General features: G+C 48.8%; 2 protein-coding genes across 3 annotated transcripts in view; both read right to left on the bottom strand.

The window, feature by feature from the left end:
- Positions 1-1,291: 1,291 nt before the first annotated feature.
- On the bottom strand, positions 1,292-9,706 carry LOC147238473 (uncharacterized). The gene is made up of 11 exons (XM_086197952.1): positions 9,539-9,706; positions 7,884-7,958; positions 6,993-7,211; positions 6,809-6,916; positions 5,635-5,748; positions 5,496-5,516; positions 5,243-5,293; positions 3,576-3,674; positions 3,470-3,494; positions 3,302-3,384; positions 1,292-2,130 (listed from the first exon to the last, which is right to left on the bottom strand). Exons 1-11 carry the CDS (start codon positions 9,597-9,599, stop codon positions 2,117-2,119), a joined length of 870 nt encoding a protein of 289 aa, XP_086054078.1. The 5' UTR covers positions 9,600-9,706; the 3' UTR covers positions 1,292-2,116.
- A 2,154-nt stretch (positions 9,707-11,860) lies between these two features.
- Positions 11,861-22,655, bottom strand: part of LOC147238472 (protein phosphatase 3 catalytic subunit alpha) — a 58,464-nt gene continuing 47,669 nt past the window's right edge. The window contains exons 11-14 of one of the 2 annotated variants that reach the window (XM_086198131.1): positions 20,465-20,549; positions 19,780-19,877; positions 17,300-17,329; positions 11,861-13,502 (exon numbers count right to left, since the gene is read on the bottom strand). In XM_086198131.1, coding sequence (XP_086054257.1) covers positions 13,300-13,502; positions 17,300-17,329; positions 19,780-19,877; positions 20,465-20,549 — 416 coding nt within the window. In that variant the 3' untranslated portion in view covers positions 11,861-13,299. The remainder of the gene's footprint in view (positions 13,503-17,299; positions 17,330-19,779; positions 19,878-20,464; positions 20,550-22,655) is intronic. The other variant, XM_086198132.1, reaches the window with a different exon arrangement.

The raw sequence follows: 22,655 nt of genomic DNA, 5'->3' as shown, positions 1-22,655 counted from the left end.
GGGTGGAGCCTGAGGAGCTGTTGTGGCTGCTCTGGAGCCTGAGGGTGGAGCCTGAGGAGCTGTTGTGGCTGCTCTGGAGCCTGAGGATGGAGCCTGAGGAGCTGTTGTGGCTGCTCTGGAGCCTGAGGGTGGAGCCTGAGGAGCTGTTGTGGCTGCTCTGGAGCCTGAGGGTGGAGCCTGAGGAGCTGTTGTGGCTGCTCTGGAGCCTGAGGCTGGAGCCTGAGGCTGGAGCCTGAGGCTGGAGCCTGAGGAGCTGTTGTGGCTGCTCTGGAGCCTGAGGAGCTGTTGTGGCTGCTCTGGAGCCTGAGGGTGGAGCCTGAGGAGCTGTTGTGGCTGCTCTGGAGCCTGAGGCTGGAGCCTGAGGAGCTGTTGTGGCTGCTCTGGAGCCTGAGGAGCTGTTGTGGTTGCTCTGGAGCCTGAGGCTGGAGCCTGAGGGTGGAGCCTGAGGAGCTGTTGTGGCTGCTCTGGAGCCTGAGGGTGGAGCCTGAGGAGCTGTTGTGGCTGCTCTGGAGCCTGAGGCTGGAGCCTGAGGGTGGAGCCTGAGGCTGGAGTCTGAGGCTGGAGCCTGAGGCTGGAGCCTGAGGCTGGAGCCTGAGGCTGGAGCCTGAGGAGCTGTTGTGGCTGCTCTGGAGCCGCCACATGGACTCCAATGCTCACCCATCATTCTGACACTTCAGTCACCAGAGTTCACCTTACCTTCACTCAGCAGACAGATAAACAATAAGATGACAGGTAAACAAAATGGCCTGGTTACACTCAAGGGGTAAACAAGACAAATGCCACCTACCATAGATAATGACAATGTGAAGTGTGTGTGTGTGTGTGTGTGTGTGTGTGGGGGGGGGGGGGGTGTTAGCTGCTGCCCAGAGTCAATCACAAAGGCCACAGATCGAAAACCCCGGCTGTTTACGTTTCCAGACAAAGATCCAAAGCTCCATTTCTCTGATACAGGCAGGAGAGAACCTCTGTCCCTCCTGCAGGCACTGATCTGGGATCAGGGTCGACCTGCCTGTGCTGGGGTCTTACACCATCGTGGTATTTGGGCTGCGTTTGCAGAAACCAGCACTCTCCTGTGAACCGGAGGGCAGCGCAGGATCGCGAACCTGTTCAGTGTTGACGGTCAGTGCCCCCTGGTGGTGCATTGCTGCACCTACACTTGGAGTCACAGCCAAGTGGATCCTCGACTGTGAAGGCATCTCACCATCAAAAATGTCAGTGTCCCATCAAACCAAAATTCAGAGACAGACAGACAAGGACCTCAAAGATGAAACTGGTCGCAGAGAAGCAGAACGACGAGTCAGCGCTGAGATTTATTTGAGCTTCAGAACAACAAGTGCAGGTCCAGTGTCTTTAAATACCATCAGTGTACTGCTCTGAGCTGTATTACTCCAAAATACACTCTCAAACACCCCTGACTCTTTATGGTTCTCATCACATGCACAAACCAAACTGCAAGTGAATGCGCAGAACCGTGGTGCCGGATATTCAACTGCCGCCTTTTGAACAGTCCTTCAGGAGATACATGGAGAGGGAAAATGGTAGGCAGGTTGGATTGAGACCGTACAACAACAGCAAAATACTTCCATACAAATCTACAAACAGTTCAAGGATATAGCAAAGATATGACTGTCGCCAGTCTATGGAAGGATCAGTGATTTATTACAACAAGTATGTGGTGGACTTGAGGTCTGTGAGTGCAGCCAGACGGGGTTCTGTCAGGATGCTGAAACAAGAGAGCACAGATCAGGACCCGCCCTCTGCTGGCGGCGTGTAGAACAAGTTCACTCGTCACAGTCGGTTTGAAACATCTGCACCAGCACAAGGACTCGACGTCCTGCATCATGAGAAGGCTCGGAGACGCCGCTGATCCTGGTGTGTGTGTGTGAGAGAGAGAAAGAGTGTGTGTTTGTGTGTGTGTGAGAGAGAGAGAGAGAGTGTGTGTTTGTGTGTGTGAGAGAGAGAGTGTGTGTTTGTGTGTGTGTGTGTGTGTGTGTGAGAGAAAGAGTGTGTGTTTGTGTGTGTGTGAGAGAGAGAGTGTGTGTGTGTGTGTGTGTGAGAGAGAGAGAGAGAGAGTGTGTGTGTGAGAAAGAGAGTGTGTGTTTGTGTTCCATTCTTTTTATCTTGCAGCAGCTGAAACACAAAGCACACAACAATGAGATTTTTCTCTAACTTAAATAAGATCAGGCTAGTTAGGTAGCTAGTTAGGTAGCTAGTTAGGTAGCTAGTTAGCTAGTGACACATCAGCAAACATGCAGGGCAACACAAAGATGTTCTCAGTGGGACGGGGCTCCTTTGCATAAGTGGAAGTTGAAATACTACGATCAAATTTTATGATGGTAAATGAAAAATCTCCATTTAAAATTCAAGTAAAAGTATTTGACATTGAGCTTAACTGTCCAAAGTAGAGGAATACGTTGTACTTTTGTGTATTCCAGTTCATGGGAGTGCTGTTGCAGTTGTGTGACCTTGCAAGTGAAAGTACATCATCTTCATCAGTATGATGACTCAGATAAATAAACATATACACACACACACGTATGTGTAAATATATACACACACTAGATGGCAGTATTGCTTTAATGGGGGGGGGGGTAACCATCCAGCAGCTGTAAAAAGCTGACAGGAGAGTAGCATTATTAGCACTCAAATAATTGAGGAGGTGGAGGTGTGAAGTGACCTCCTGCAGCTTGGAGGACTTGGATGATGCTGCTGAAGGAAGGTTTGGTTGGGTTTCATCTGTCTGGAGCAGCAAGTCTGACGCTCAGATTAGACTTTGATAAACACTTTCTTCCTCTGCAGAATTCCTCCAACATGACTGCACTTCCCTGGCCAGGCAGCCGGGGCTGCAGGCCACACGGAGCAGGGGAAGGAAGGTTTCTCGTGGTGGGGGTGAAGGCCCACGGAGTGGACAAAACATGTGCACATGCATTCACGCCACCAACACACACACACACACACACACACACACACACACACACACACACACACACACAGCTCCAGTGTCTGGGCCACATTGACATTTGCTGGCTGTACAATGCCCCTGTCCAGAATAATCGGTGTTTATGTTAGGAAGTTCCTATCTTTTAAGCCCTGCTGCTAGTTGAAGGGCGGAGGCACCAAATCACAGGAAACACCTTCAGCTGGCCAGCAAAGCCCCGAAGCTCTCGCAGCACAATGAGATATTAAAAGCTTAACTTCCCTGGAATCAGTGCACGTCTGGAGAAAGAGCCTGACCACAACAAGATGGAAGAATGGCAGAACACAAGGAACTCTCGCAGGAAACAGAAGCATGGCCACTCACCGCTCTCTTCAGCACCTGATGACTTCACTCCCAGAAGCATGACACCATCTTTGGTGCTTTCAGGTCGGCTCTGGAACGATGCGCTGTGGAGAGTTAGCAACATCACGAGATGAAGACTTCAGTTGTTGACACATGTCTAAATGACAATCACTTCCATGTTCCACTCACTTCTCAGTTCCGGTATCGATGGTTTCTGATGAAAAGATGACACATTAATAAACATGCTAACCGCTCAGCTGAAGTAAGCGAACTGTAGTTTTACTTCCTGTTGTACCTGTGTGATTGTGCACCTTCTTGCATTTGAATTTGAGGACAATGGCAGCAGCAGCTCCAACCAGCGCGGCAGGCAACAAAATCCACCACAGCTTTTTGTCTGAAGTATCAACAGGAAGAAGATCATCACCACAATCTCACCGGTGTGTTCCTGTAAATGTTCAACCTTTACAGCAGGGGTGTCAGACTGGTCCAGTAAAGGGCCGTGTGGCTGCAGGTTTTCATTCCAACCAAGCAAAAGCAACACCTGATTCTACTTAACCAGTCCTTGACCAGTCTGACACCCCTGCTTTACAGGAACACACCAGCAGCTGCCCCTGAAGACAGAGCCCCTCCCATCGGTAGCTGAGCTAGGCTAGTTAGCTTAGGCCAATGCCTGGAGTGTTAGCATCAACTAGCTCAGTTCCAGGATGCTGGTTAACTTAGCCCAATGCCTGGTCGTGGGTGGGAAATGTTAGCATCAGCTAGATCAATTCTAGGATGCTGGTTAACTTAGCCCAATGCATGGTAGTGGGTGGGAAATGTTAGCATCAGATAGCTCAGGTCCAGGCTAGTTAGCTTAGCTCAATGGCTGGTAGTGGGTGGGAAGAGTTAGCATCAGATAGCTCAGTTCCAGGATGCTGGTTAACTTAACCCAATGCCTGGTCGTGGGTGGGAAATGTTAGCATCAGCTAGCTCAGTTCCAGGATGCTGGTTAGCTTAGCCCAATGCCTGGCAGTGGGTGGGAAGTGTTAGCATCAGCTAGCTCAATTCCAGGGTAGTTAGCTTAGCTCGATGGCTGGTAGTGGGTGGGAGGTGTTAGCATCAACTGGCTCAGTTCCAGGATGCTGGTTAACTTAGCCCAATGCCCGGTAGTGAGTGGAAAGTTTTAGCATCAGCTAGATCAGGTCTAGGCTAGTTAGCTTATCCCAGTGTCTGGTAGTTGGTGGGAATTGTTAGCATCAGCTAGCTCAGGTCCAGGATGCTGGTTAGCTTAGCCCAATGGCTGGTAGTGGGTGGGAAGTGTTAACATCAGCTAGCTCAGGTCCAGGATGCTGGTTAGCTTAGTCTAATTGCTGGAAGTGGGTGGGAAATGTTAGCATCAGGTAGCTCAGTTCCAGGATGCTGGTAAACTTAACCCAATGCCCGGTAGTGGGTGGAAAGTTTTAGCATCAGCTAGCTCAGGTCTAGGCTAGTTAGCTTATCCCAGTGTCTGGTAGTTGGTGGGAATTGTTAGCATCAGCTAGCTCAGGTCCAGGATGCTGGTTAGCTTAGCCCAATGGCTGGTAGTGGTTGGAAAGTGTTAGCATCAGCTAGCTCAGGTCCAGGATGCTGGTGTGTCCAGCAGAAATCCTCCTCCTCATCATCATCAGTAGCAGTTGCTCCTCAAGTCCTCCCAAGTTCCAATGGAGCTTTGGAGGTGGTACGTCAAATCACTGTGCCCAGTCAGGAAAGTAGTTCCAGCTACGTGTCTGATTCTACCACTACAACGTCTCCTCATGTTGAACTGGTATTCATCACCAAGGTTACACACAACCCTCCTGATATTAATGCAGGCAGAGACACAGCTACGCTAACACTTCCCACCCACTACCAGTCATTGTGCTAAGCTAACTAGCCTGGGTCTCAGCCCCTTGATGCAGCACAAAGTTGAACTACGTTCTAAACACACATCGGTGGGTACATTACCTGTTGTGGGATTGTGGGACTGTTCTTTCTTCTCTCTTCCAGCCTGGGAACCTTTTAAAACAAGATGTCACTGCTTATGAGACCAGTACCATAGAAAAAAGTTGTGAACGAAAAGTCTTCACTAATGTCACCTGGCTACACTCGTGTCACCTGGTGTGTGTGTGTGTGTGTGTGTGTGTGTGTGTGTGTGTGTGTGTGTGTGTGTGTGTATGTCACCTGGCTACAGCGAGACGCACAGTCAGACATACTGTACCTGGAGATGCAGTACTTGTATCTGCAGAAATACCAGAATGCGTTTGTCATTTTTTATTATTTATATTTTGCTTCTTAAAATGTCTTTTTTTCCTTCAATACTCTGTGAGAACTCCTGGTAACGCTGACTGGTAACGTACTGTTGTCTGGCTGCGGCAGCTCAATTCTCTGCTCTGATCCTGACTGGTTCCTTGTGCTGGGTGGTCCCGGAGAAGTCAGCACTCCTGAGATATTTTGTCCAGCTGCTGATACATCTGGTAAAGAAGAGAAAAAATCATAGGTGTGTGTGTGTGTGTGTGTGTGTGTGTGTGTGTGTGTGTGTGTGTGTGTGAGTGTGAGTGTGTGAGTGTGTGTGTGTGTGAGTGAGTGTGTGAGTGTGTGTGTGTGTGAGTGTGTGTGTGTGTGTGAGTGAGTGTGTGTGTGTCTGTGTGTGTGTGTGAGTGAGTGTGTGTGTGTGTGTGTGTGAGTGAGTGTGTGTGTGTGTCTGTGTGTGTGTGTCTGTGTTTGTGTGTGTATGTCTGTGTGTCTGTGTCTGTGTGTATGTCTGTGTGTCTGTGTGTGTCTGTGTGTGTGTCTGTGTTTGTGTGTGTATGTGTGTGTGTGTGTGTCTGTGTGTGTGTGTCTGTGTGTGTGTCTGTGTGTGTCTGTGTCTGTCTGTGTGTGTATGTCTGTGTCTGTCTGTGTGTGTATGTGTGTGTGTCTGTGTGTGTGTGTCTGTGTGTGTATGTCTGTGTGTGTATGTCTGTGTGTGTGTCTGTCTGTGTGTGTCTGTTTGTGTGTGTGTCTGTGTGTGTGTCTGTGTGTGTGTGTGTCTGTGTGTGTGTCTGCGTTTGCATGTGTGTATGTCTGTGTGTCTGTGTGAGTGAGTGTGTGTGTTTGTGTGTGTGTCTGTCTGTGTCTGTGAGTGTGTGTGTCTGTGTGTGTATGTCTGTGTGTGTGTCTGTTTGTGTGTGTGTCTGTGTGTGTGTCTGTGTGTGTCTGCGTTTGCATGTGTGTGTATGTCTGTGTCTGTGTGAGTGAGTGTGTGTGTTTGTGTGTGTGTCTGTCTGTGTCTGTGAGTGTGTCTGTGTGTGTATGTCTGTGTGTGTGTGTCTGTGTGTATGTGTCTGTGTGTGTGTCTGTGTGTCCGTCTGTGTGTCTGTGTGAGTGAGTGTGTGTCTGTGTGTGTGTCTGTGTGTCTGTGTCTGCTTGTCTGTGTGTGTTTGTGTGTCTGCGTGTCTGTGTGTTTGTGTGTGTGTGCGTGTGTCTGCGTGTGTCTGTGTGTGTGTGTGTGCGCTCCAAACTAATGAAACCCAAATAAAGAGAGAGTCTAACTTTCAGACTCTGTCCAGGCAGCTGGAGGGGAGGTGGTCCCCCTGCTGTGATCTGTTGATGTGTTTGGCGGTGCGGGCGACGCCTGCTTGGTGTGAGCCTCCATATTTGCTGAGAAAAAAGAGAAATTCAATTTTGTTGGAAAAAAACAGCAATTTATGTGTCAGCCTGATGGAGACAGACTCACTGCCATTCGAGGGGTTGCTGGTGGTGTCATGAGGACCGGGGGTGAGGGGACGGCTGCTTGATGACGGTCCTGCTGCTGACGCTGTTGTTACTGGTGTGAGTGCGGCTGGTGTGAGTGCGGCTGGTGTGGCTGGTGTGGCTGGTGTGGCTGGTGTGGCTGGTGTGGCTGGTGTGGGTGGGGCTGAAGTTGCTGCTGCTGAGGTTTCTTGTTTTACTGAAGCTGCTGGAGGAAAAAGAGCTTAACACAACTCATGTTGTCAGGGAAGAGAAATCTGGCCTCAATGACAAGAGCTAAGATGCTAACATCTGTACTTCAACTACTTCTTCCAGGAGATTTCCAAGCGTTTTCTTTGTGGTAGTAAAGTATCGCAGTAAGTCGGAGCTAAAAGCTGGAAGGAAGTCAGCAAAGTTAAGTGAAACCTTTGAGCGTGTGAAGTCAGGTCCGTGCTTAGCACCAGCTGAAGATGTGTCAGTGTTCAACAACATGGAATCCATCAGTCACTGTGGAGCCTTCAGAGGTTATGGAGGTCATTAAAGGTCATCCGGGAAACACAAGAAGACTGAAGCTTCGTGGTGGTGACCTTGAAGTCATGTGACCCTGGTGTAGCTCCTTCATAGACTAACATTGGCTTAAGGCATGCTAACATCTTGCTAGAATACAAAAATACTTCATCCCTGACATGCTAACTTCCTGTAGGACTACAAAAATATGTAATTCCTGCAGTGTTCTGTTAAAGTGTTTACTCTTCATTTTCTTGTTTCAAAAACCACAAATGATCATTTCGGAGCTTCATGGGTGCTAGCTAGCAGCCTTTGTGCTAAGCTAATGCTCAGATGGGTGCACGGGCACCAGGAAGTCAGTGCCCAGCTCGTCTTTTATTTCTCGACTGACCTGGTGGCACGTGAGTGGCTGCTGAGGATGTGGGCGTGGTTGATGCTGGTTGTCCCTGCTGTCCATCTGATGACACTAAAACACAGAACGTTTGCATTTAAGCTTGTATTTTTACAGGAAACCCTTCCTCCACAGCTGTAGGATCAACGTGCAGCGGCATCCCGGAAGTCCAAACTCTCTCCATCTCAAAGACAACAGCGTGGAATCGCCTACGTAGAACAGTTCCTGTGACAGAACTCCTATTTTGGTCCACTGTTGTATGTTTTCATCATTCCTGTCTGGCACTGCTTCAAAGGCCCGAGTCTGCCCAGCACGGCCCCGCTCCCAGGGTCAGACCAGGGATGAGAGGCCAAGATGGTGCTGGTAGTGCTCTGGCCCGGGTGCTGCAGCAGTGTGAAGCTGCATCCTGTCCCGACACCATTGTTGTTGTCTAGGACATGATTGTTGCCCCTGACCTGTGCAGCCAGGCTTCCTGTCCTCGGCCCTGGCAGCTCCAGAGGAGCACCGAGGTTCCGCTCGGGAGTCTCCACGAGTGTCTCCAGCTCATGTTCGGAAAAAACAAGTCAAGTTTGAAAGGCTTTGGAGCAGGTCTCTAGCCAGGTGCCCCCCCTTCAAGTGACTGGAGACTTGTCCGTCATGTCACATGTCAAGTCTTACGTCCGCTGGTCTCAAATCATTCTGAACAGGTCTCAGGTCAGTTTCCAAGTCTACTTGGACAATAAAACCTTTCTAAAGAACTTGAATGAAGTCAAGTCAACATGGCTCCAAGTCAACAAGACAAGTTTTCACATGGAAATCTGGACGCACATCGAGGTTCACTCACGCTGTCGTCTGATCCTGGCAGTCCAAGGCCGAAGTCAGTGTGTATTTATGTTGAATCATCCAGAAAGATCAATAGGAGTGTGTGTGTGTGTGTGTGTGTGTGTGTGTGTGTGTGTGTGTGTGTGTGTGTGTGTGTGAGTGTGTGTGGGGGGGGTTTCCTCCAGATGTTTACTGCTAAACACTGGAAGTTGCCAGTTGGGTCGTTGTGGTCTCTAGACAATGCTCTGTTGTCTCTGTGGGGGGGGGCAGGTTGGTTCCCACTGGTTATCTACTGGGAGATCACTTATCTGTCTAATGCAGAACAGATAAATGTTCTTTAAGTTCCTCAGATGGAAAACAAACATAAATCCTCACTGAAGCTGTCTGTCAATCACTCAGCTCAGGATTTGTGACATTCAGAAAGAAATTCTACTTCCAATTTTACTACCTCAGAACACTGAACAGAGGTTTAGGATAAACACACACACACACACACACACACACACACACACACACACACACACAGCTTATCTCTGTCAGGATTCATGGAAAGCGACTGTTTGAGTTCTTGTCCCAGAGGTACTGTTCAAAGTGTGGCAGGCTTTTGAAAAACGCCGTGATCTTTATCTTTGTGCACATCAAAACAGAACCAAACAGCACGTCCACAAAACGACAGGAACATATGGAGTAGAACCAGAACAAGAACACACAGAACATTACTAGTTCATGACAGATGATCTTATCGCTGGAAACATTTGGATCCTGTAAGATTTGAGATTCTTTACAGTTCCACACATGAGTCCAGGAGGCTGAAGCTGTTCTGGTTCTTTGACAGGTGAGAAGGGTTCACCTACCTGGCATGAAGACCTGGGTGGATGCTAGCAGAACAACAACCAGAACTCTGACGGTCTTCATGGTGATTGTGAGGCTGGTGAAGCGACGTCTTCCTGGCGGTCCGGCTGAGCGACCAGTGGTGGTGTCCTCCCCGGTCGCTGCGCAGCTGAAGCTTATTTTGGCCCTTCCTTTAGATAAAGAGAGGGAGGAAATACACAGGCTTCCCTTCCTGATGTGGAACTGGGTGGCGCTGGAGTCCAGCACAAAGCAAATGTCACAGCTCTCAACAGTTCGGAATCTGACTGCATCAATAAATCCACGATTTAGTTTTTCCTGCTGTGACACCAGAGTGTGAAGAAGCACTCAGAAAATCCCACAATCTGCACCGGCGATGTCACTACCTGGACGTGAGGATGGGAAGCACTGTGGAACAAGCACACACACTTGCAGAACCACTTACTGACTGCACAGCATTTCTATGCGGCACCATGAGCGACGCTGCTGCAGGGGCCAGGTAACCGCTCACTAACAGGGCGGGGCCAGGTAACCGCTCACTCACGGGGCGGGGCCAGGTAACCACTCACTAACGGGGCGGGGCCAGGTAACCACTCACTCACGGGGCGGGGCCAGGTAACCACTCACTCGCGGGGCGGGAAGTGAATAACCTGAAATGAGACAACTGGTGAGAGCCATGAGGAACGACTATGGTCACTGTTGGGTGATCGTGTCTCTGACCTCGGGCCCTGATGCACGTTTTCAGGGGCTGCAATGCAAAGGCACACCTGCTCTGAAATGAAGATGTTTGGCAGCTCAAAACATTAAAATCTCATTTCCAAATCTTGCCAGACATCCCAGTCACTTCCAGTAATCCTTGTGTGTTCCTGGTCTGAGGAGGAAGCCTGCAGGTATTGTCTGTTTTGGAGCAGTAATTCTTACAAAATCTTGGCTTTGTCTTCGGAGTTTAATCAAAGGAGTCACCAAGGTTGACGCAGAGGAAACGCTGGAGCACAAGTGCCAAGAAGCAATTTCCTATCAACACACTGGACAGTGAATGTTACATTCCTCAGAGGAGATTCAGTTGAGAACCCGGAACTCAAACACGTCCAGTGCTCAACGTACTTCTTGTCTGTGTGGAGGAGGAGACTCATTTTGACTTGTTGTGTGGAAGCAGAGAGGTAGAAACGCTTCAGCCACACTTGAAGTTGCTGGACAGCTGGTGACTCCTGCTGGATCATTTGTGCTTCCAGTCTCAATGTCTCACCTCCTCTCTGAAGGCAGTTTTGACTCTCGGTCTGAGAGGAGCTCGTGCAGCTGTCGGCATGAATCGAACTCTGACAAACGCTTCTTTCTCTAAAAACTCGTCTTTAACCCTCTTGTGGATCTCTGACAGGAATCTTGTTGTTTTAGAAATCTATCAAAGACAGAAATGGCGGGCTCAGCGCACGTCTGTGACACCTGTCCTCTGCTCGCCCTGCTGGTTGTTTGCTTTTCTAAGGAGCGTCAATGGTTTATGAGGTCGTTGCGTTCCTGGCTCGTACTGCGGGTTTCCTGGTGCTCAGCCATGAGAGACCACCCCTCCCCCTCCCACTGGTGGCTCTGGTTTTGTAGGTGCTGGTGTGACCAGACCAGTGCAGGCTGCCTCCAGCTCTCTCTTGTTGATAGATGGTGAAATACCTCAAGTGTTCGTGTAGCCCCACCCCTGCAGGATGAACCCGGAAGTTCCCCTTCATCCCTGTGCTCACGCTTGCAGACGCACCTGAACAGATTCATGAAGAAGACCCAGCAGTCCTCGAACCGGCTGGTTTCCACACACCCAACCAAACCCATACGAAAGTCTCTTTTACACAACCCATGGCGTGACCCCTCCCCATCAAACCAGGCAATCAATGACTGGGGCGGTTCCCGAGGGTGACGACATCGTTCCGCCTGCACGTGATCAGAACCCTGTTTGTGGCCAGTGTTCCCCTCGAGTTTGTTCCAGGAGTCCAGTTGCCTCATTCCTGCACCTTTTGGATGGACTCAAGGACACCGTGCGAGCTCGTAGGCCGACCAGACCCACCCCAGACGAACTGGCCATTTTAACCGTTTAATGGCTCTGCCCCTAAAGTCAGGACTCCTTCTTCTACCGAGTTTGGTGAAAACCAGCCTGGTAGATCACGAGTGATCCATAAGGTCCAGCGTCAAAATATCAGCTCTGAAATGAGCTGCTAAACCAAAGCTAATGTTGGCCTGCTAGCCATTTCTGGCAGTATTGCATCATCTGTCGCGTGACACCGACACGAGAAGATGCCAACACACAGACTAATAACCACGAGTCACACACACACAGGAAGCAGTTCCAGTTGAAATTCATGCACATTTTTATTGAACAGTTATATAAAATACTTATTTTCATCGTTGCAAGTGCATGCCTCATCTGCCAACAGTTCTGAAGTTAAATTACAAAAGCAAGGCTTCATGTCGTGTAGTGAATTACTTGGGCACTTAAGCAGTTCTTAAAAAAGATCAAAGTACTTTTCGTTTCATCTTGAAGTGTTGAGCAGTATCAAACCTGTAACTGATATACAAAGCAGAGATCCAAATCATAATCATAACCCTAGGAGTAAGAAGAACCGATGACACTTCCTGTGGCACATGTACAAAAACAGAACTGATACCTGGTATATGACACAAACAGCTAATCATGCATTTTTGTGTTCCACATTGTAACCACACACCTCACAAGAATTGTCAAACATGCTTAATTGGACTGTGTGCACTTACAGGCGCAGCTTCAGAACAGGACTCGCATCCTCCTGCCCTCGTTAAATGCTTCAATTACAAAAGAAGTTGAAGGCATCGAGCATCGTGGTGCTGGTTGGAAGTATGCAGTACACGTTTCCAGTATATGTTCACTAAAGCGCAGTATATCTCAAACAGGCATCCACAGCCAACGTACTCAGGTCGTCTCGTTCCTTTGAATTTTATAAAACATGCATAGGCAGACACTTTTATTGTATTCTTTTTTTTTACACAATATAGGTTCTCTATTTTGACTTTGTTCGCAATACTTAAAAAGAGAAAATTAACACTCAATTCCAGCAAGCCACGATAAAACTACCCTTCCCTTCCAAAAGAGACAAAAATAAACATATTTGCAAATGATAGATAGGTTAATGTAAATTCCAGTTATGAAACTCAAGAAAATAGGTATTCATTACCGAGTTGTTTAGCCATTATACAGAAGAATCAGGTCAAAGCACACACCAAAAGAACCTGAGGTAAGCAGAATATATACAAAACCATAAAACGTCTCATTTTTTGGCATTTGGACAACATTGCAACATTCTTTTTAAGACTGCCTAATTAATTTCAGAGCTATTTTATAAGAGTAGCAAAAAAAAGTTATCAATAAATAGTCCTTACTTAGTTTGTACACCCTTACATTTGAAAAATCTCATGTTCTGTCCTTTTTAGTGCTGTATTTTTGTAAACGTACAATAGTTAGTAAGAAGTTACACGACCTTCCTTTTCGGTGTAAATGAGCAAGGGTCTTTGATGAGAAATGAAAAGAAATCACCTTTAAGATCTTTCTGTCACGGCGCTGCTGGGCCAGCAGAACTAGCAGAACCAGCAGACTGGACCAGGAACGAAGATTCTGAAGGCAAATCCAACGACTAGCAAGAGCCCGCCCCCCACCCGCCCGCCCCCCCCATGCTTTCCAATCCTTCACCCTTTGCCCCTCCTCTGTGGCGCGCGGCCATGACGCGGCTTGGGGAGTGTGGGCCGGCGCCGGTGCCCTCTACTGGATGTTGCTGCCACTACTGGTGCTTCCTTTGGTGTCAGTGCCATTGGTCTCAGAGGACAGCGCCTTGTTGAGGGAGTTGAGGCTGGCGTCCGAGGGCAAGGCGTCTCGCCGCGGCGGCATCCTCTCGTTGATGCGGTCCAGACCTTTGGCCTCCTCGAAGCTGGTGATCTTGTGCTGAGGTGAGAACCCTTTGATGGCTGTGGAGAGATCAGGAGGGAGCCGTGATCACGATCTTCTCCCAAATACTACTGAGGAACGAGTGATGCGTCAGACTGACCCAACTACTGCTACTACTAGTACTACTAGTATTACTAGTACTACTGTCACTGACCCTAAGAAGTGCATTATTTAGACGCCTAGGGACTCTGATTATGAAGGAATAGCTCGGCATTCTCAGAAATTCCCTCCGATCAACCTGTGTAACCTTTACTGTGCCGAGACTTTCTCTCTTCCACATTATCTTCAGAGCTTCAGATCAGCCTGCAACTGAATCTTCTTCTTTACAAATTTCGACAGCAGAAGTTAGCTTAGCGTGACAGCTACTACATGTATGTGCAACATTCTTTTGGTGTGTCTCTCTGCAGTTGCACGCTGTTTATTAGATGTTCCATCTCTTTGCTAAATGAAGCTATGAAAGAAGTTAAAGACCACGTGCAGTTCTTTGTGAGGCAACAAATTTAATTCTTGAACTGTCACAACTACGTCTTCATTGAGACTTTTTCCTCAGAATTCTTCCTCTGTCATAAACCAAGCAGCTGCTGGTTGCGTGAGGATTCAGTGTATTTCCTAAGACAAACAACTATTTCATTTAGAAAGTGAAAGTGCTTTGACCGACTTAGTCTTGAATGCATGACTGTTGAAGGAACATTTCACTGTGTTCTTTCCCCTTGAGGATGTTTTAGCTCTTCAAAAACATGAAAACAACTCACACAAATGACATCACATTCATAAAACTTTAGAGAAATCTTAGAATAAAACCAAAAAACTGGACAGATGACAGGATTAAATAATCTGTCTGAATCTAATCTGGGTCCTCCAGGCATCAGGGTCAACAGGTTCTCACTGTGCCATCACATCCGTCTGTGGTGGAACGTTTAAACAGGTTCTCCTCATGTGCTAGTTTGGAAATCCTACACGTATACGCCACTGAGGTATCAGAGGAAAAGAAAGTCAAGCTAATGTTGTCTCAAAGGCACAAATCAGAGCACCTGAAGACCCCGAATGTCCAGATCAACCCGACACACCACAGAATCAGATGACAACAAGGGAAGGAGAATGATCAAAGAGACAAAAGAACCAGGGGAGATCAAAGAAAAGACTAGAGAAGCCCACCGAGACATTCACGTCCACAAGATAGAACCACTGAGACTGAGCTGACGTACAGAGACACTACAGAGGTACTAACGGACACTACAGAGGTACTAACAAACACTACAGAGGTACTAACGGACACTACAGAGGTACTAACGACTTGTTGAGTCTGCTGGAGCATGCAGCAAGGGTGAGGGCTGGAGGTCACAATGTGATTTAGATTCTATGAATAAAATGGAATTAGAGGTTAAAAATCACAATCACCACAGAAATGACTCAATAGATGGCGCCGTCACCTCAACGTGGTGGTTAATTCTTCCAACATTTCAGTTTTAAACCACACAAAGCTTGAATTTTGTTGCTTCCACCTTTCAGAAAGGCTGGGCAGATGTGATGACGCCTAGAACTACGACTGGGCCATCACTGTTTGAAAGGGCCGACTCATCGGGGAGTGAGGAGAGGGGCATGATGGGTGGCGTAGTGTTGTTGCTGCATAGCACAGGTCAGACACAGGTTATTAGCAGCTCACAGGGAAGAACACAACACAGCAGGGCCACAGAGGAAGAGTCAGAAGCAGAGGAGGGTCTGGACACTACCATGGACCGCCCCTGGGGGGGCTCCAGAGGACGCACTGGACACTTCCAACGTAAATAGCAGCTGGAAAACTACTATTTAGCTCGCAGTTGAGCTTGTTCTTGCTCTACTGACCACGTTAACAAACTGGTTTTGGAGGAGAAACCAATTAGAATCTCGGCTTTCAGAGAAATGCAACAACAATGCACAACTGCTTCGCGTGTTTCAAAGGGGGAGTACTGTGCTGAGCTTTCATAGCAAGACTTCATTGGTTGTGTGATGGCAAAGCCGGGGGGGGGGACCGACCAACCAATCAAAGATGGTAGGTAGAGAGACGTCCTTCCTGTGACAGCTTTCAGCCTTGGCTGAACCGTTGGCTAAACCTCCACGTCTACGTCTGCCTCCTGTTCATTTTTTCTGAACAAATCAGTTGATTCCTTCAGTGTGGGAACTCGAGGAGGTGAAGAGACCTTAAAGGCCCTGAAAACAGGCGCGCGCAGGAGCTCGATGAGTTCACACCCTCAACCCTCGACCCCAAGTCAGAGCATCCTTTAGTCCATTGAAGGGAATTCCCTCAGCCGGTGCTTTCCAGCACCCTGGCTCCCTTTGACTGAGGAGCGGTCTGGTGACGGGTTTCAGGTCTCAGCCAAATACCATCAAGTCAGAACCTGCTGTCAAGGACATTTTCAGCACTTTAGAGGACATTTCACCCAAACAGTGTAATACGGTGTTGAGCCACTCACCAGTAGGTGTCTTGATCTCATAAAGATATTCTTTTACCGCCTGCACGACTTTGTGCTGACTCCAGAATTATGGAACACCAGGCTCATAAGCCAATTGGAGACTGATGGCGGGTGGTGGAGGAGGTAGCATCCCCAGCAGGGAACCACCAGGCTTCTCTGTCTCTAACCACATGGACCAGCTCTGACTGGGGGATCCAGAGGTGATCCTAGACCAGGTGGAGATGTAGACCCTCCCCCTGGTCTAGGATCTGCCCTTTAGAGAAGTCAATTGACAGAATGATTGATGGTTGGTAGGTCTGTCACCATCCACCAGCCCTGCTTCCACTGGTGTAGAGGGTGAGGGGTAGGTTGGCTCAGGAGTTCTTCCGTGCTCCTTCCTCTGCCTGACTACCAACGCATCCTTGCTGTGCACAGCTCGGATGGTTCCCCATTCCCCTCCAGAGGATTTGAAGGGTTCTCCACACTGAGTCCTCCTCCATCACGTCTGTGGACTCCTTCCACACCTGCTGCTGTCCTCTGGGCCTGTCGGTCCCCTGGGATCATCACGCTGGAATGATTCCAGGGTTGTCCAGGACCCAGAGTCTGCAGCTCCAGCACTGGAAGCCTATGACACTAACTGCTCTGAGTCAACGCCCCCACCTCAGAGCTGCCGGGTCCTCCAGACCTTTACCTGCACCACCTCTTCGCTTGCCAGGTCTATCCAGAGGCCTCCCGGGGCATCAGACCCAACTCACCAAAGGACTTACAGAATTTCCATTGGGGATGAATAAAGTATTCTGATTCTGATTCTGATTCAAAATTTGAGTACAAAGATTTGGCAGAGTGACATTTTCTTCTTCTGCATTCTGTTTCAGGTCAGCTGGTCACTTTCCTCCGGAGTTCAAAGTCGGATCCAAATGTGTTCGTCTGAATACTGAACACACGCTCGGTGTATCTGATTGAAGGTTTTGTCGTGAAGAATCATTTTACAGACACTTTGGGTTTTCAGGGGCTTTAAGGACACTGTTGAGGCTGCTTTATGTGATACTTGTGTGTTCAGACCTCTTCACAGGTTACTTCTGCTGTCTTCATGCATTCATTTATGCTGAACGAGTGATGCCATGACCATGAGCATGGCGGAGCTGCTGAAGCAAGACTTGGTTGCCGTCACTCAACATCACAGCGTGATCAGGAAGTCTCTGCTATGAAATCGTTCCCCTTTAAAACACGTGTGACCACAAGTTCCCCTCGTCACTTGCGTCTTTGTCTCTGTTGATGATGCTACGCCCAAACACCCAACACACTCTACTCAAGCACCAGCGAAATGGATGAAAGCCCCTGTCTATCGCCATCGAGGGCAACAGAAGTGGGCAGCCAGACCTATTTACCTTCGTCAGCCTCAATAGCTTCAATAGTAGCTGAAGAGAAGAAGAGGAGGGTTGCAAAACGAATGAGAGAAGTGAGCAGAGGAGTTCAGTTTCGTCCCAGGAACAAGTCAATGAGCAGCAAAGACAGCCGACGCCCACAACAGAGATTATCTCCACATTTGGTGACACGGATGTTCGCAACAGGGAGGAGGAGGAGGAGGAAGGAGGGGGAGGAAGAGGAGGAGAGGGATGGATCTTAGTCGAAAGGGAAAGGGACATGTTTGTGGCAGCCTGATGTCCTGATGAGACGGACGCAGGACATCTTTAACATTTAGGGAGTCTGAGGAAGTTTTGACAGCGAACCACGAAGATGGACACTCACACAAGACGATGCAGCTGAAAAATGACTGAGGCGTGGAGACAGTGGGGGGGCTTCAGCGTCGACACGTGAAGCAGTGTTCATGTGAGCGTCTGGAACTGAGGAATCTTTTGATAGAACATATCAAAAGGGCAGGACTGTAACCACAGTGACCACTTACCAAGTCCGGGAGGCTCTACACTAGCACACACACGTATGAGGCAGGAGGTGACAGCAAAGTGGCAGCGACTACTACGTTTGGCCGTGACGATGAGCGACAAGGTTGAATGGTTGATGGGTCAACATGACAGTAGAAGCACACCGGCGTCTGCCGACAGTAGGAGGGGGGGACCAGGTGATTCTAGCCATGTTGCAGCAGGAATCCCTGAACATCACTCTCCCTCCACCGGCCTTCTCTGGATTATCAGCAGCGCACATCATAACAAATACTTCATGTACTGTCTAATCACTTCCGCGGATATCAGTAGAAACATCTGTCTCACTACTGGTGATTTCAAAAGCAGAACGGAGTGAAAAAGAATCAAAACCTAACCGGCTATCGTAAGCATAGCGCCGCGAAGCTCGAGGCTGAAGATGTTCGGTTTCAGTATTCGTGTCCTTGCTTGCGTTGACCAATTTTGGAGGAATCAACAAAGGTTTGGAGCATCAGGACTTTCTCAGGCCCTCTGTATTCACAGGTCCCAGTGGTAAGACATCCTCCAGTTACACACAATAACCCCAGGTAAAACTCTCAGGTGGAAACGATAGAAAGCAGTAAAAATGCAAAATAATGTTCAATAAAAAGCATCGTTGCTCAGTCCCATAACCTGAGAGGTTTGAGCAGTAAAGGTAATCCAGCTAACGCTAGCTAGCTAGTTTGCTAGTTTCAGGCTTCCCTGCCTGCGCTGCAGGGTCCACATAGCGGTGGGTTTTAGTTCCTTCTGTTGCTCACAGAAGAGCAGCGACAGGAGGACGAAGGAGCGCCCACCCTGTGAGATGGCCCCTTCCACTGCTGCTAGACAACTGTGAGACATTTTTACCAACACATTTGCTTTATTACTCTTTCTATGAACAATCTTGGTAACTTTACTGCATTAAATAAATAGCCATAAAATAATATCTTGTTAAAGATTAAAGCCCCGTCTGTTCAGTTCAGGGCAAACTCACAGCAAGAAGAAACCTCTCCTCTGCTGCTGGTTACCGTGACGACAGAGAGCCAGAGGCTTCACTGGAAGTGCTCGGAGCGTCCACACTAAAAAGGCGGGTTGCTCTGAAAGCTGGCCCTACGTATGTCCAATGGTCACTGAGGGAGACAAACCGAACCGCCATGTGGACCTTGAGATATTCTGTTCTTAGCAGCGTTGGACTGACGGAGCGAGAAGCTGTGAGAGGAGAGCGACGTCGTCTGGATTTCTGCTTCATTTTGTGAATTAAAAAGGCAGACAGCAGCTATCCCCCCTTTCATTCACAACTGGTTGTCAATTCCAATCCATCCTTTGTATCCCAGAGCTTCGTCCTGACAGGCGCCACTGAGATCCAAACCAGCACGCCATTTTGGACGAGAACAATCAGCCTTTCTGTCAGGAGTCTGACTCAATTTGAAGTGTGTGTAAAGGCTTTTCACGCCCTTCACCGCAGCATCTTGTCCAAGTGATTGAGGGAGTGTTTGGAATTCAACATGAGAGGGTGAACGGGACTCTAAACTCGTCTCACAACATGAGAGAAATAAGCAACAACAACAGAATACTTGCACAACCGAATATACCTGCAGTTTCTAGGGAGAAAGGAGAAAGAAAAAGATACAGGTAATATTTGAGATCAAACCAGTGGAATAGACAAAGAAACGACGACTGGAAGACGGGAGTTAATGGGAGACACATCAGAGAGGACGAGGTGCTGCCAAGTACAACAGGATACTACACTGAGGTACATATGAGAGTAGACTACTGGTACTGGTTAGTAGTGCTGAAGTAAACACACCTCTCATTACACTTACAGTCGAATCACCAGTAAATGCAGGGAGTCTGTGAATAGGGAATTCCCTAAAACTAGCTCTTGATTCAGGCTGCTGCTGCTGGGTGAGTGTCCTGGGGGGGCGGGGGGCCGGTGCTGGGGGTCTCTGGGGTTGCGGTGCCAGTCTTACCGTTCTGCAGCTTCTCTTTGCCACCGGACAGAACTCCACTTGGTAGCATGCCTGTCGGGGTCAGTCCCTTCAGGGTCAGCACGCTCTCGCTCTCCTCTCTACGGGACAGAACACAGAGTTACGCATTCATGAGCCGATCAACAAGTCCACCCGCAGCCTGAGAGCAGCTCAGCAAGTTCTCAAGCTAACGCCCTCTGACCTCGCAGCTAACATGCTCCACAGCTACATGCTAGCAGGTAATTCCAGTCATCAGAGGGCTGATTAGCAGCGATAGCTCCGTGGGCTAATCTGACAGGATAACCTGACTGCTCGTGTGTGTCTGTTGACTCCAGTGGAGAGGAAGAGACGCATCTTCTTCCTCTCTTCATCATGATATCAAGGAGCACCAGAGGGACCAGTTGCACCTCTGACCTGGCGGAGGAGGCACTAACACTGATGTCATGCTGATGTCACGCCAAATGCACGGTTGACTTCATGTTTGTCTGTTGTGGGACACTGTAAAGGCTCACTTGATCAGCTCTGCTGGTTCTGGGAGAGCTGGCGTGATGTTTGCACAGCACGACTCCAGAGCACAGGAAGAGGGTGGCCACCTCTCCTGTTTCCTCACCTACACGCTAGTGTACAGTCATGTGACACGACCAGTAGAAGAGCAGTGCTGAGAGGAACAACAGGCTGAGAGACGTACCTGAGCACAGAGAATACTCGGGCCATCTTCCCAATGGCGCGGATCTTGTTGCGGATCACTTCCTTACGAGCTGAAGCTGTGGCACCTGAGAGGTCAGAGGTCAGACACAGTCATGCAAAGTGTGACTGGTGTGTCCTGCGGAAGTGTCTCCTATTGTCCGTCTGTTTTATTCGGTTGGAGCGTCTATGATTTGTGTCCTGAATGCACTGACATGATGAAACCGTTGGTATCAAACAGGTCTGAGTTCACTCACGCCACAGCAACGGCTCTAGAACCTCAGCAGTCCGTGCACACATGCATCGCACCCCCCCCTCCACGGCACAACCTGCCTTCGTGTTATTTCAGCACATCGGACGAACGCACACTCAACAGATCTGGAAACTGTTTGGGTTGAGCAGTGCTCCGGTCGACTGGAAAACAAACTTTGTTTTAAGAGACCCCTCTGTTCAAACTGGCGCTGCGGGGCCCCGGGGACCCTGGCTGGAAAATGCATGAGTATGAAGGATGGAAATGAGGTTGGGAGTGTTTTGAAGGGTCTGCGACAGGCTGATGTCTCGTCTGCTGCTTCATCATGTCTCTCCAAATACATCAACTCAGCTCCTGACTGAGACCTGGACGATCGCCTCACCGCACGCTCTCAAACAAGAATGACTGTCTTTTGTCGATGTGTCAGATCTGACGTGAAGGCATGCAAGTGAAAATCTACACAGAGGAAACATCAGAGAAGACCTCAGTGGGAGTGTTAGCGCAGGTTAGTCTCAGCAGAGCAAGCGCCTGGCGACACACTGCTGCTGCACACACTGGTGTTGTACCTTTTTTGGGGGGATATATTAGCTGTCCTTCTCATCAAACACCCCCAGAAGAGAAGACAAGAAAGAGGACAGATATCAGTGGATGAAGAGAAGGCGGTGAAATAGAAGCAAGAAAGCACAACAGGTGTAAAGAAAAGCCATGGCTTGAACACAAAACTCTGGAAAACATAGAAACAAGAAATTAGATGAGGCAAACCAAGGTTGTGACATCACAGCATGACGGAGAGAAAGTGGAGTGTGAGAGAGAAACAGATCGATAAAATGGCAACTGGAACTGATAGCAGATAAAGAGGAGGGCAGAGAGAGAGAGAGAGAGAGAGAGAGGGAGAGAGAGAGGGAGAGAGAGAGGGAGAGAGAGAGAGAGGGAGAGAGAGAGAGAGGGGGGAGGGAGAGAGAGAGACAGAGAGAGAGAGGGAGAGAGAGGGGGGGAGAGAGAGAGAGAGAGGGAGAGAGACAGAGAGAGAGAGGGAGAGAGAGAGGAGAGAGAGAGAGAGAGAGAGAGAGAGAGAGAGAGAGAGAGAGAGAGAGAGAACAATCCAGAGGACACATGAGAGTGAAGATGGCTGCAGAACTGAGGAGGGGAACCGAGTGACTGCAGAGAAATGTGCAGGTGTGGGTGGGATGTAGGCTCATCTGGTTCCAGGGCCCCGGTTCCAGGGCCCCTTCAGAGATGGAGGGCGGGATTTTAAACTCGATTTGCCAGTTGAGACTTTTAAATCCCCTTTTATATGATCTGGTTGATGGGTTTCAATTCAGCTCACAACAAATATCAAACATGCCAATAACACGGGATGACTCACTTTACAAATGAAAACAATATAAATCCCTCACACGCACTCACATTCACACTCACACACACACAAAATGCACACACACTCACTCACACACAGACTCACTCACAAACACACTCACTCACTCACAAACACACAGACTCACTCACAAACACAATCACTCTCACTCACAGACAAACACGCACGCACACTCACATTCACACTCACTCTCACAGACACACACAAACACGCACACACACTCACATTCACACTCACTCACACAGACACACACACACACAAAGACGCACACAGACACACACACACTCACTCACACACACATTCACTCACTCACACACACACACACACGTGACTGTGGTAGCATGTGTACAGCAGCTGGATTTGTGGAGACGCTCCACCCTTCTGGGCTGTTTACAGCTCAGCCACCAGCATCAGTAAACACACACTGAGAGGCGGAGAAGTGGAAGGACTGCTGAGATCATTTCCTGTTTGGCAGGAAGGGGTGGAGCAGGCAGAGGAAGTCTGGTCATATCAATGTTGATAAGCTGCAACCTGGGATCAAACACATGGCTTGAACCCCCCAGCAATTAT

The sequence above is a fragment of the Aulostomus chinensis genome, chromosome 24, assembly GCF_037954235.1.
Source record: "Aulostomus chinensis isolate RoL2024-O1b breed Wild chromosome 24, RoL_Achi_v1.0, whole genome shotgun sequence".
NCBI classification, from domain to species: Eukaryota; Metazoa; Chordata; class Actinopteri; order Syngnathiformes; family Aulostomidae; genus Aulostomus; species Aulostomus chinensis.
Note: the sequence above shows the minus strand (reverse complement) of the source record. Positions and strands in the feature narration are given on the sequence as shown.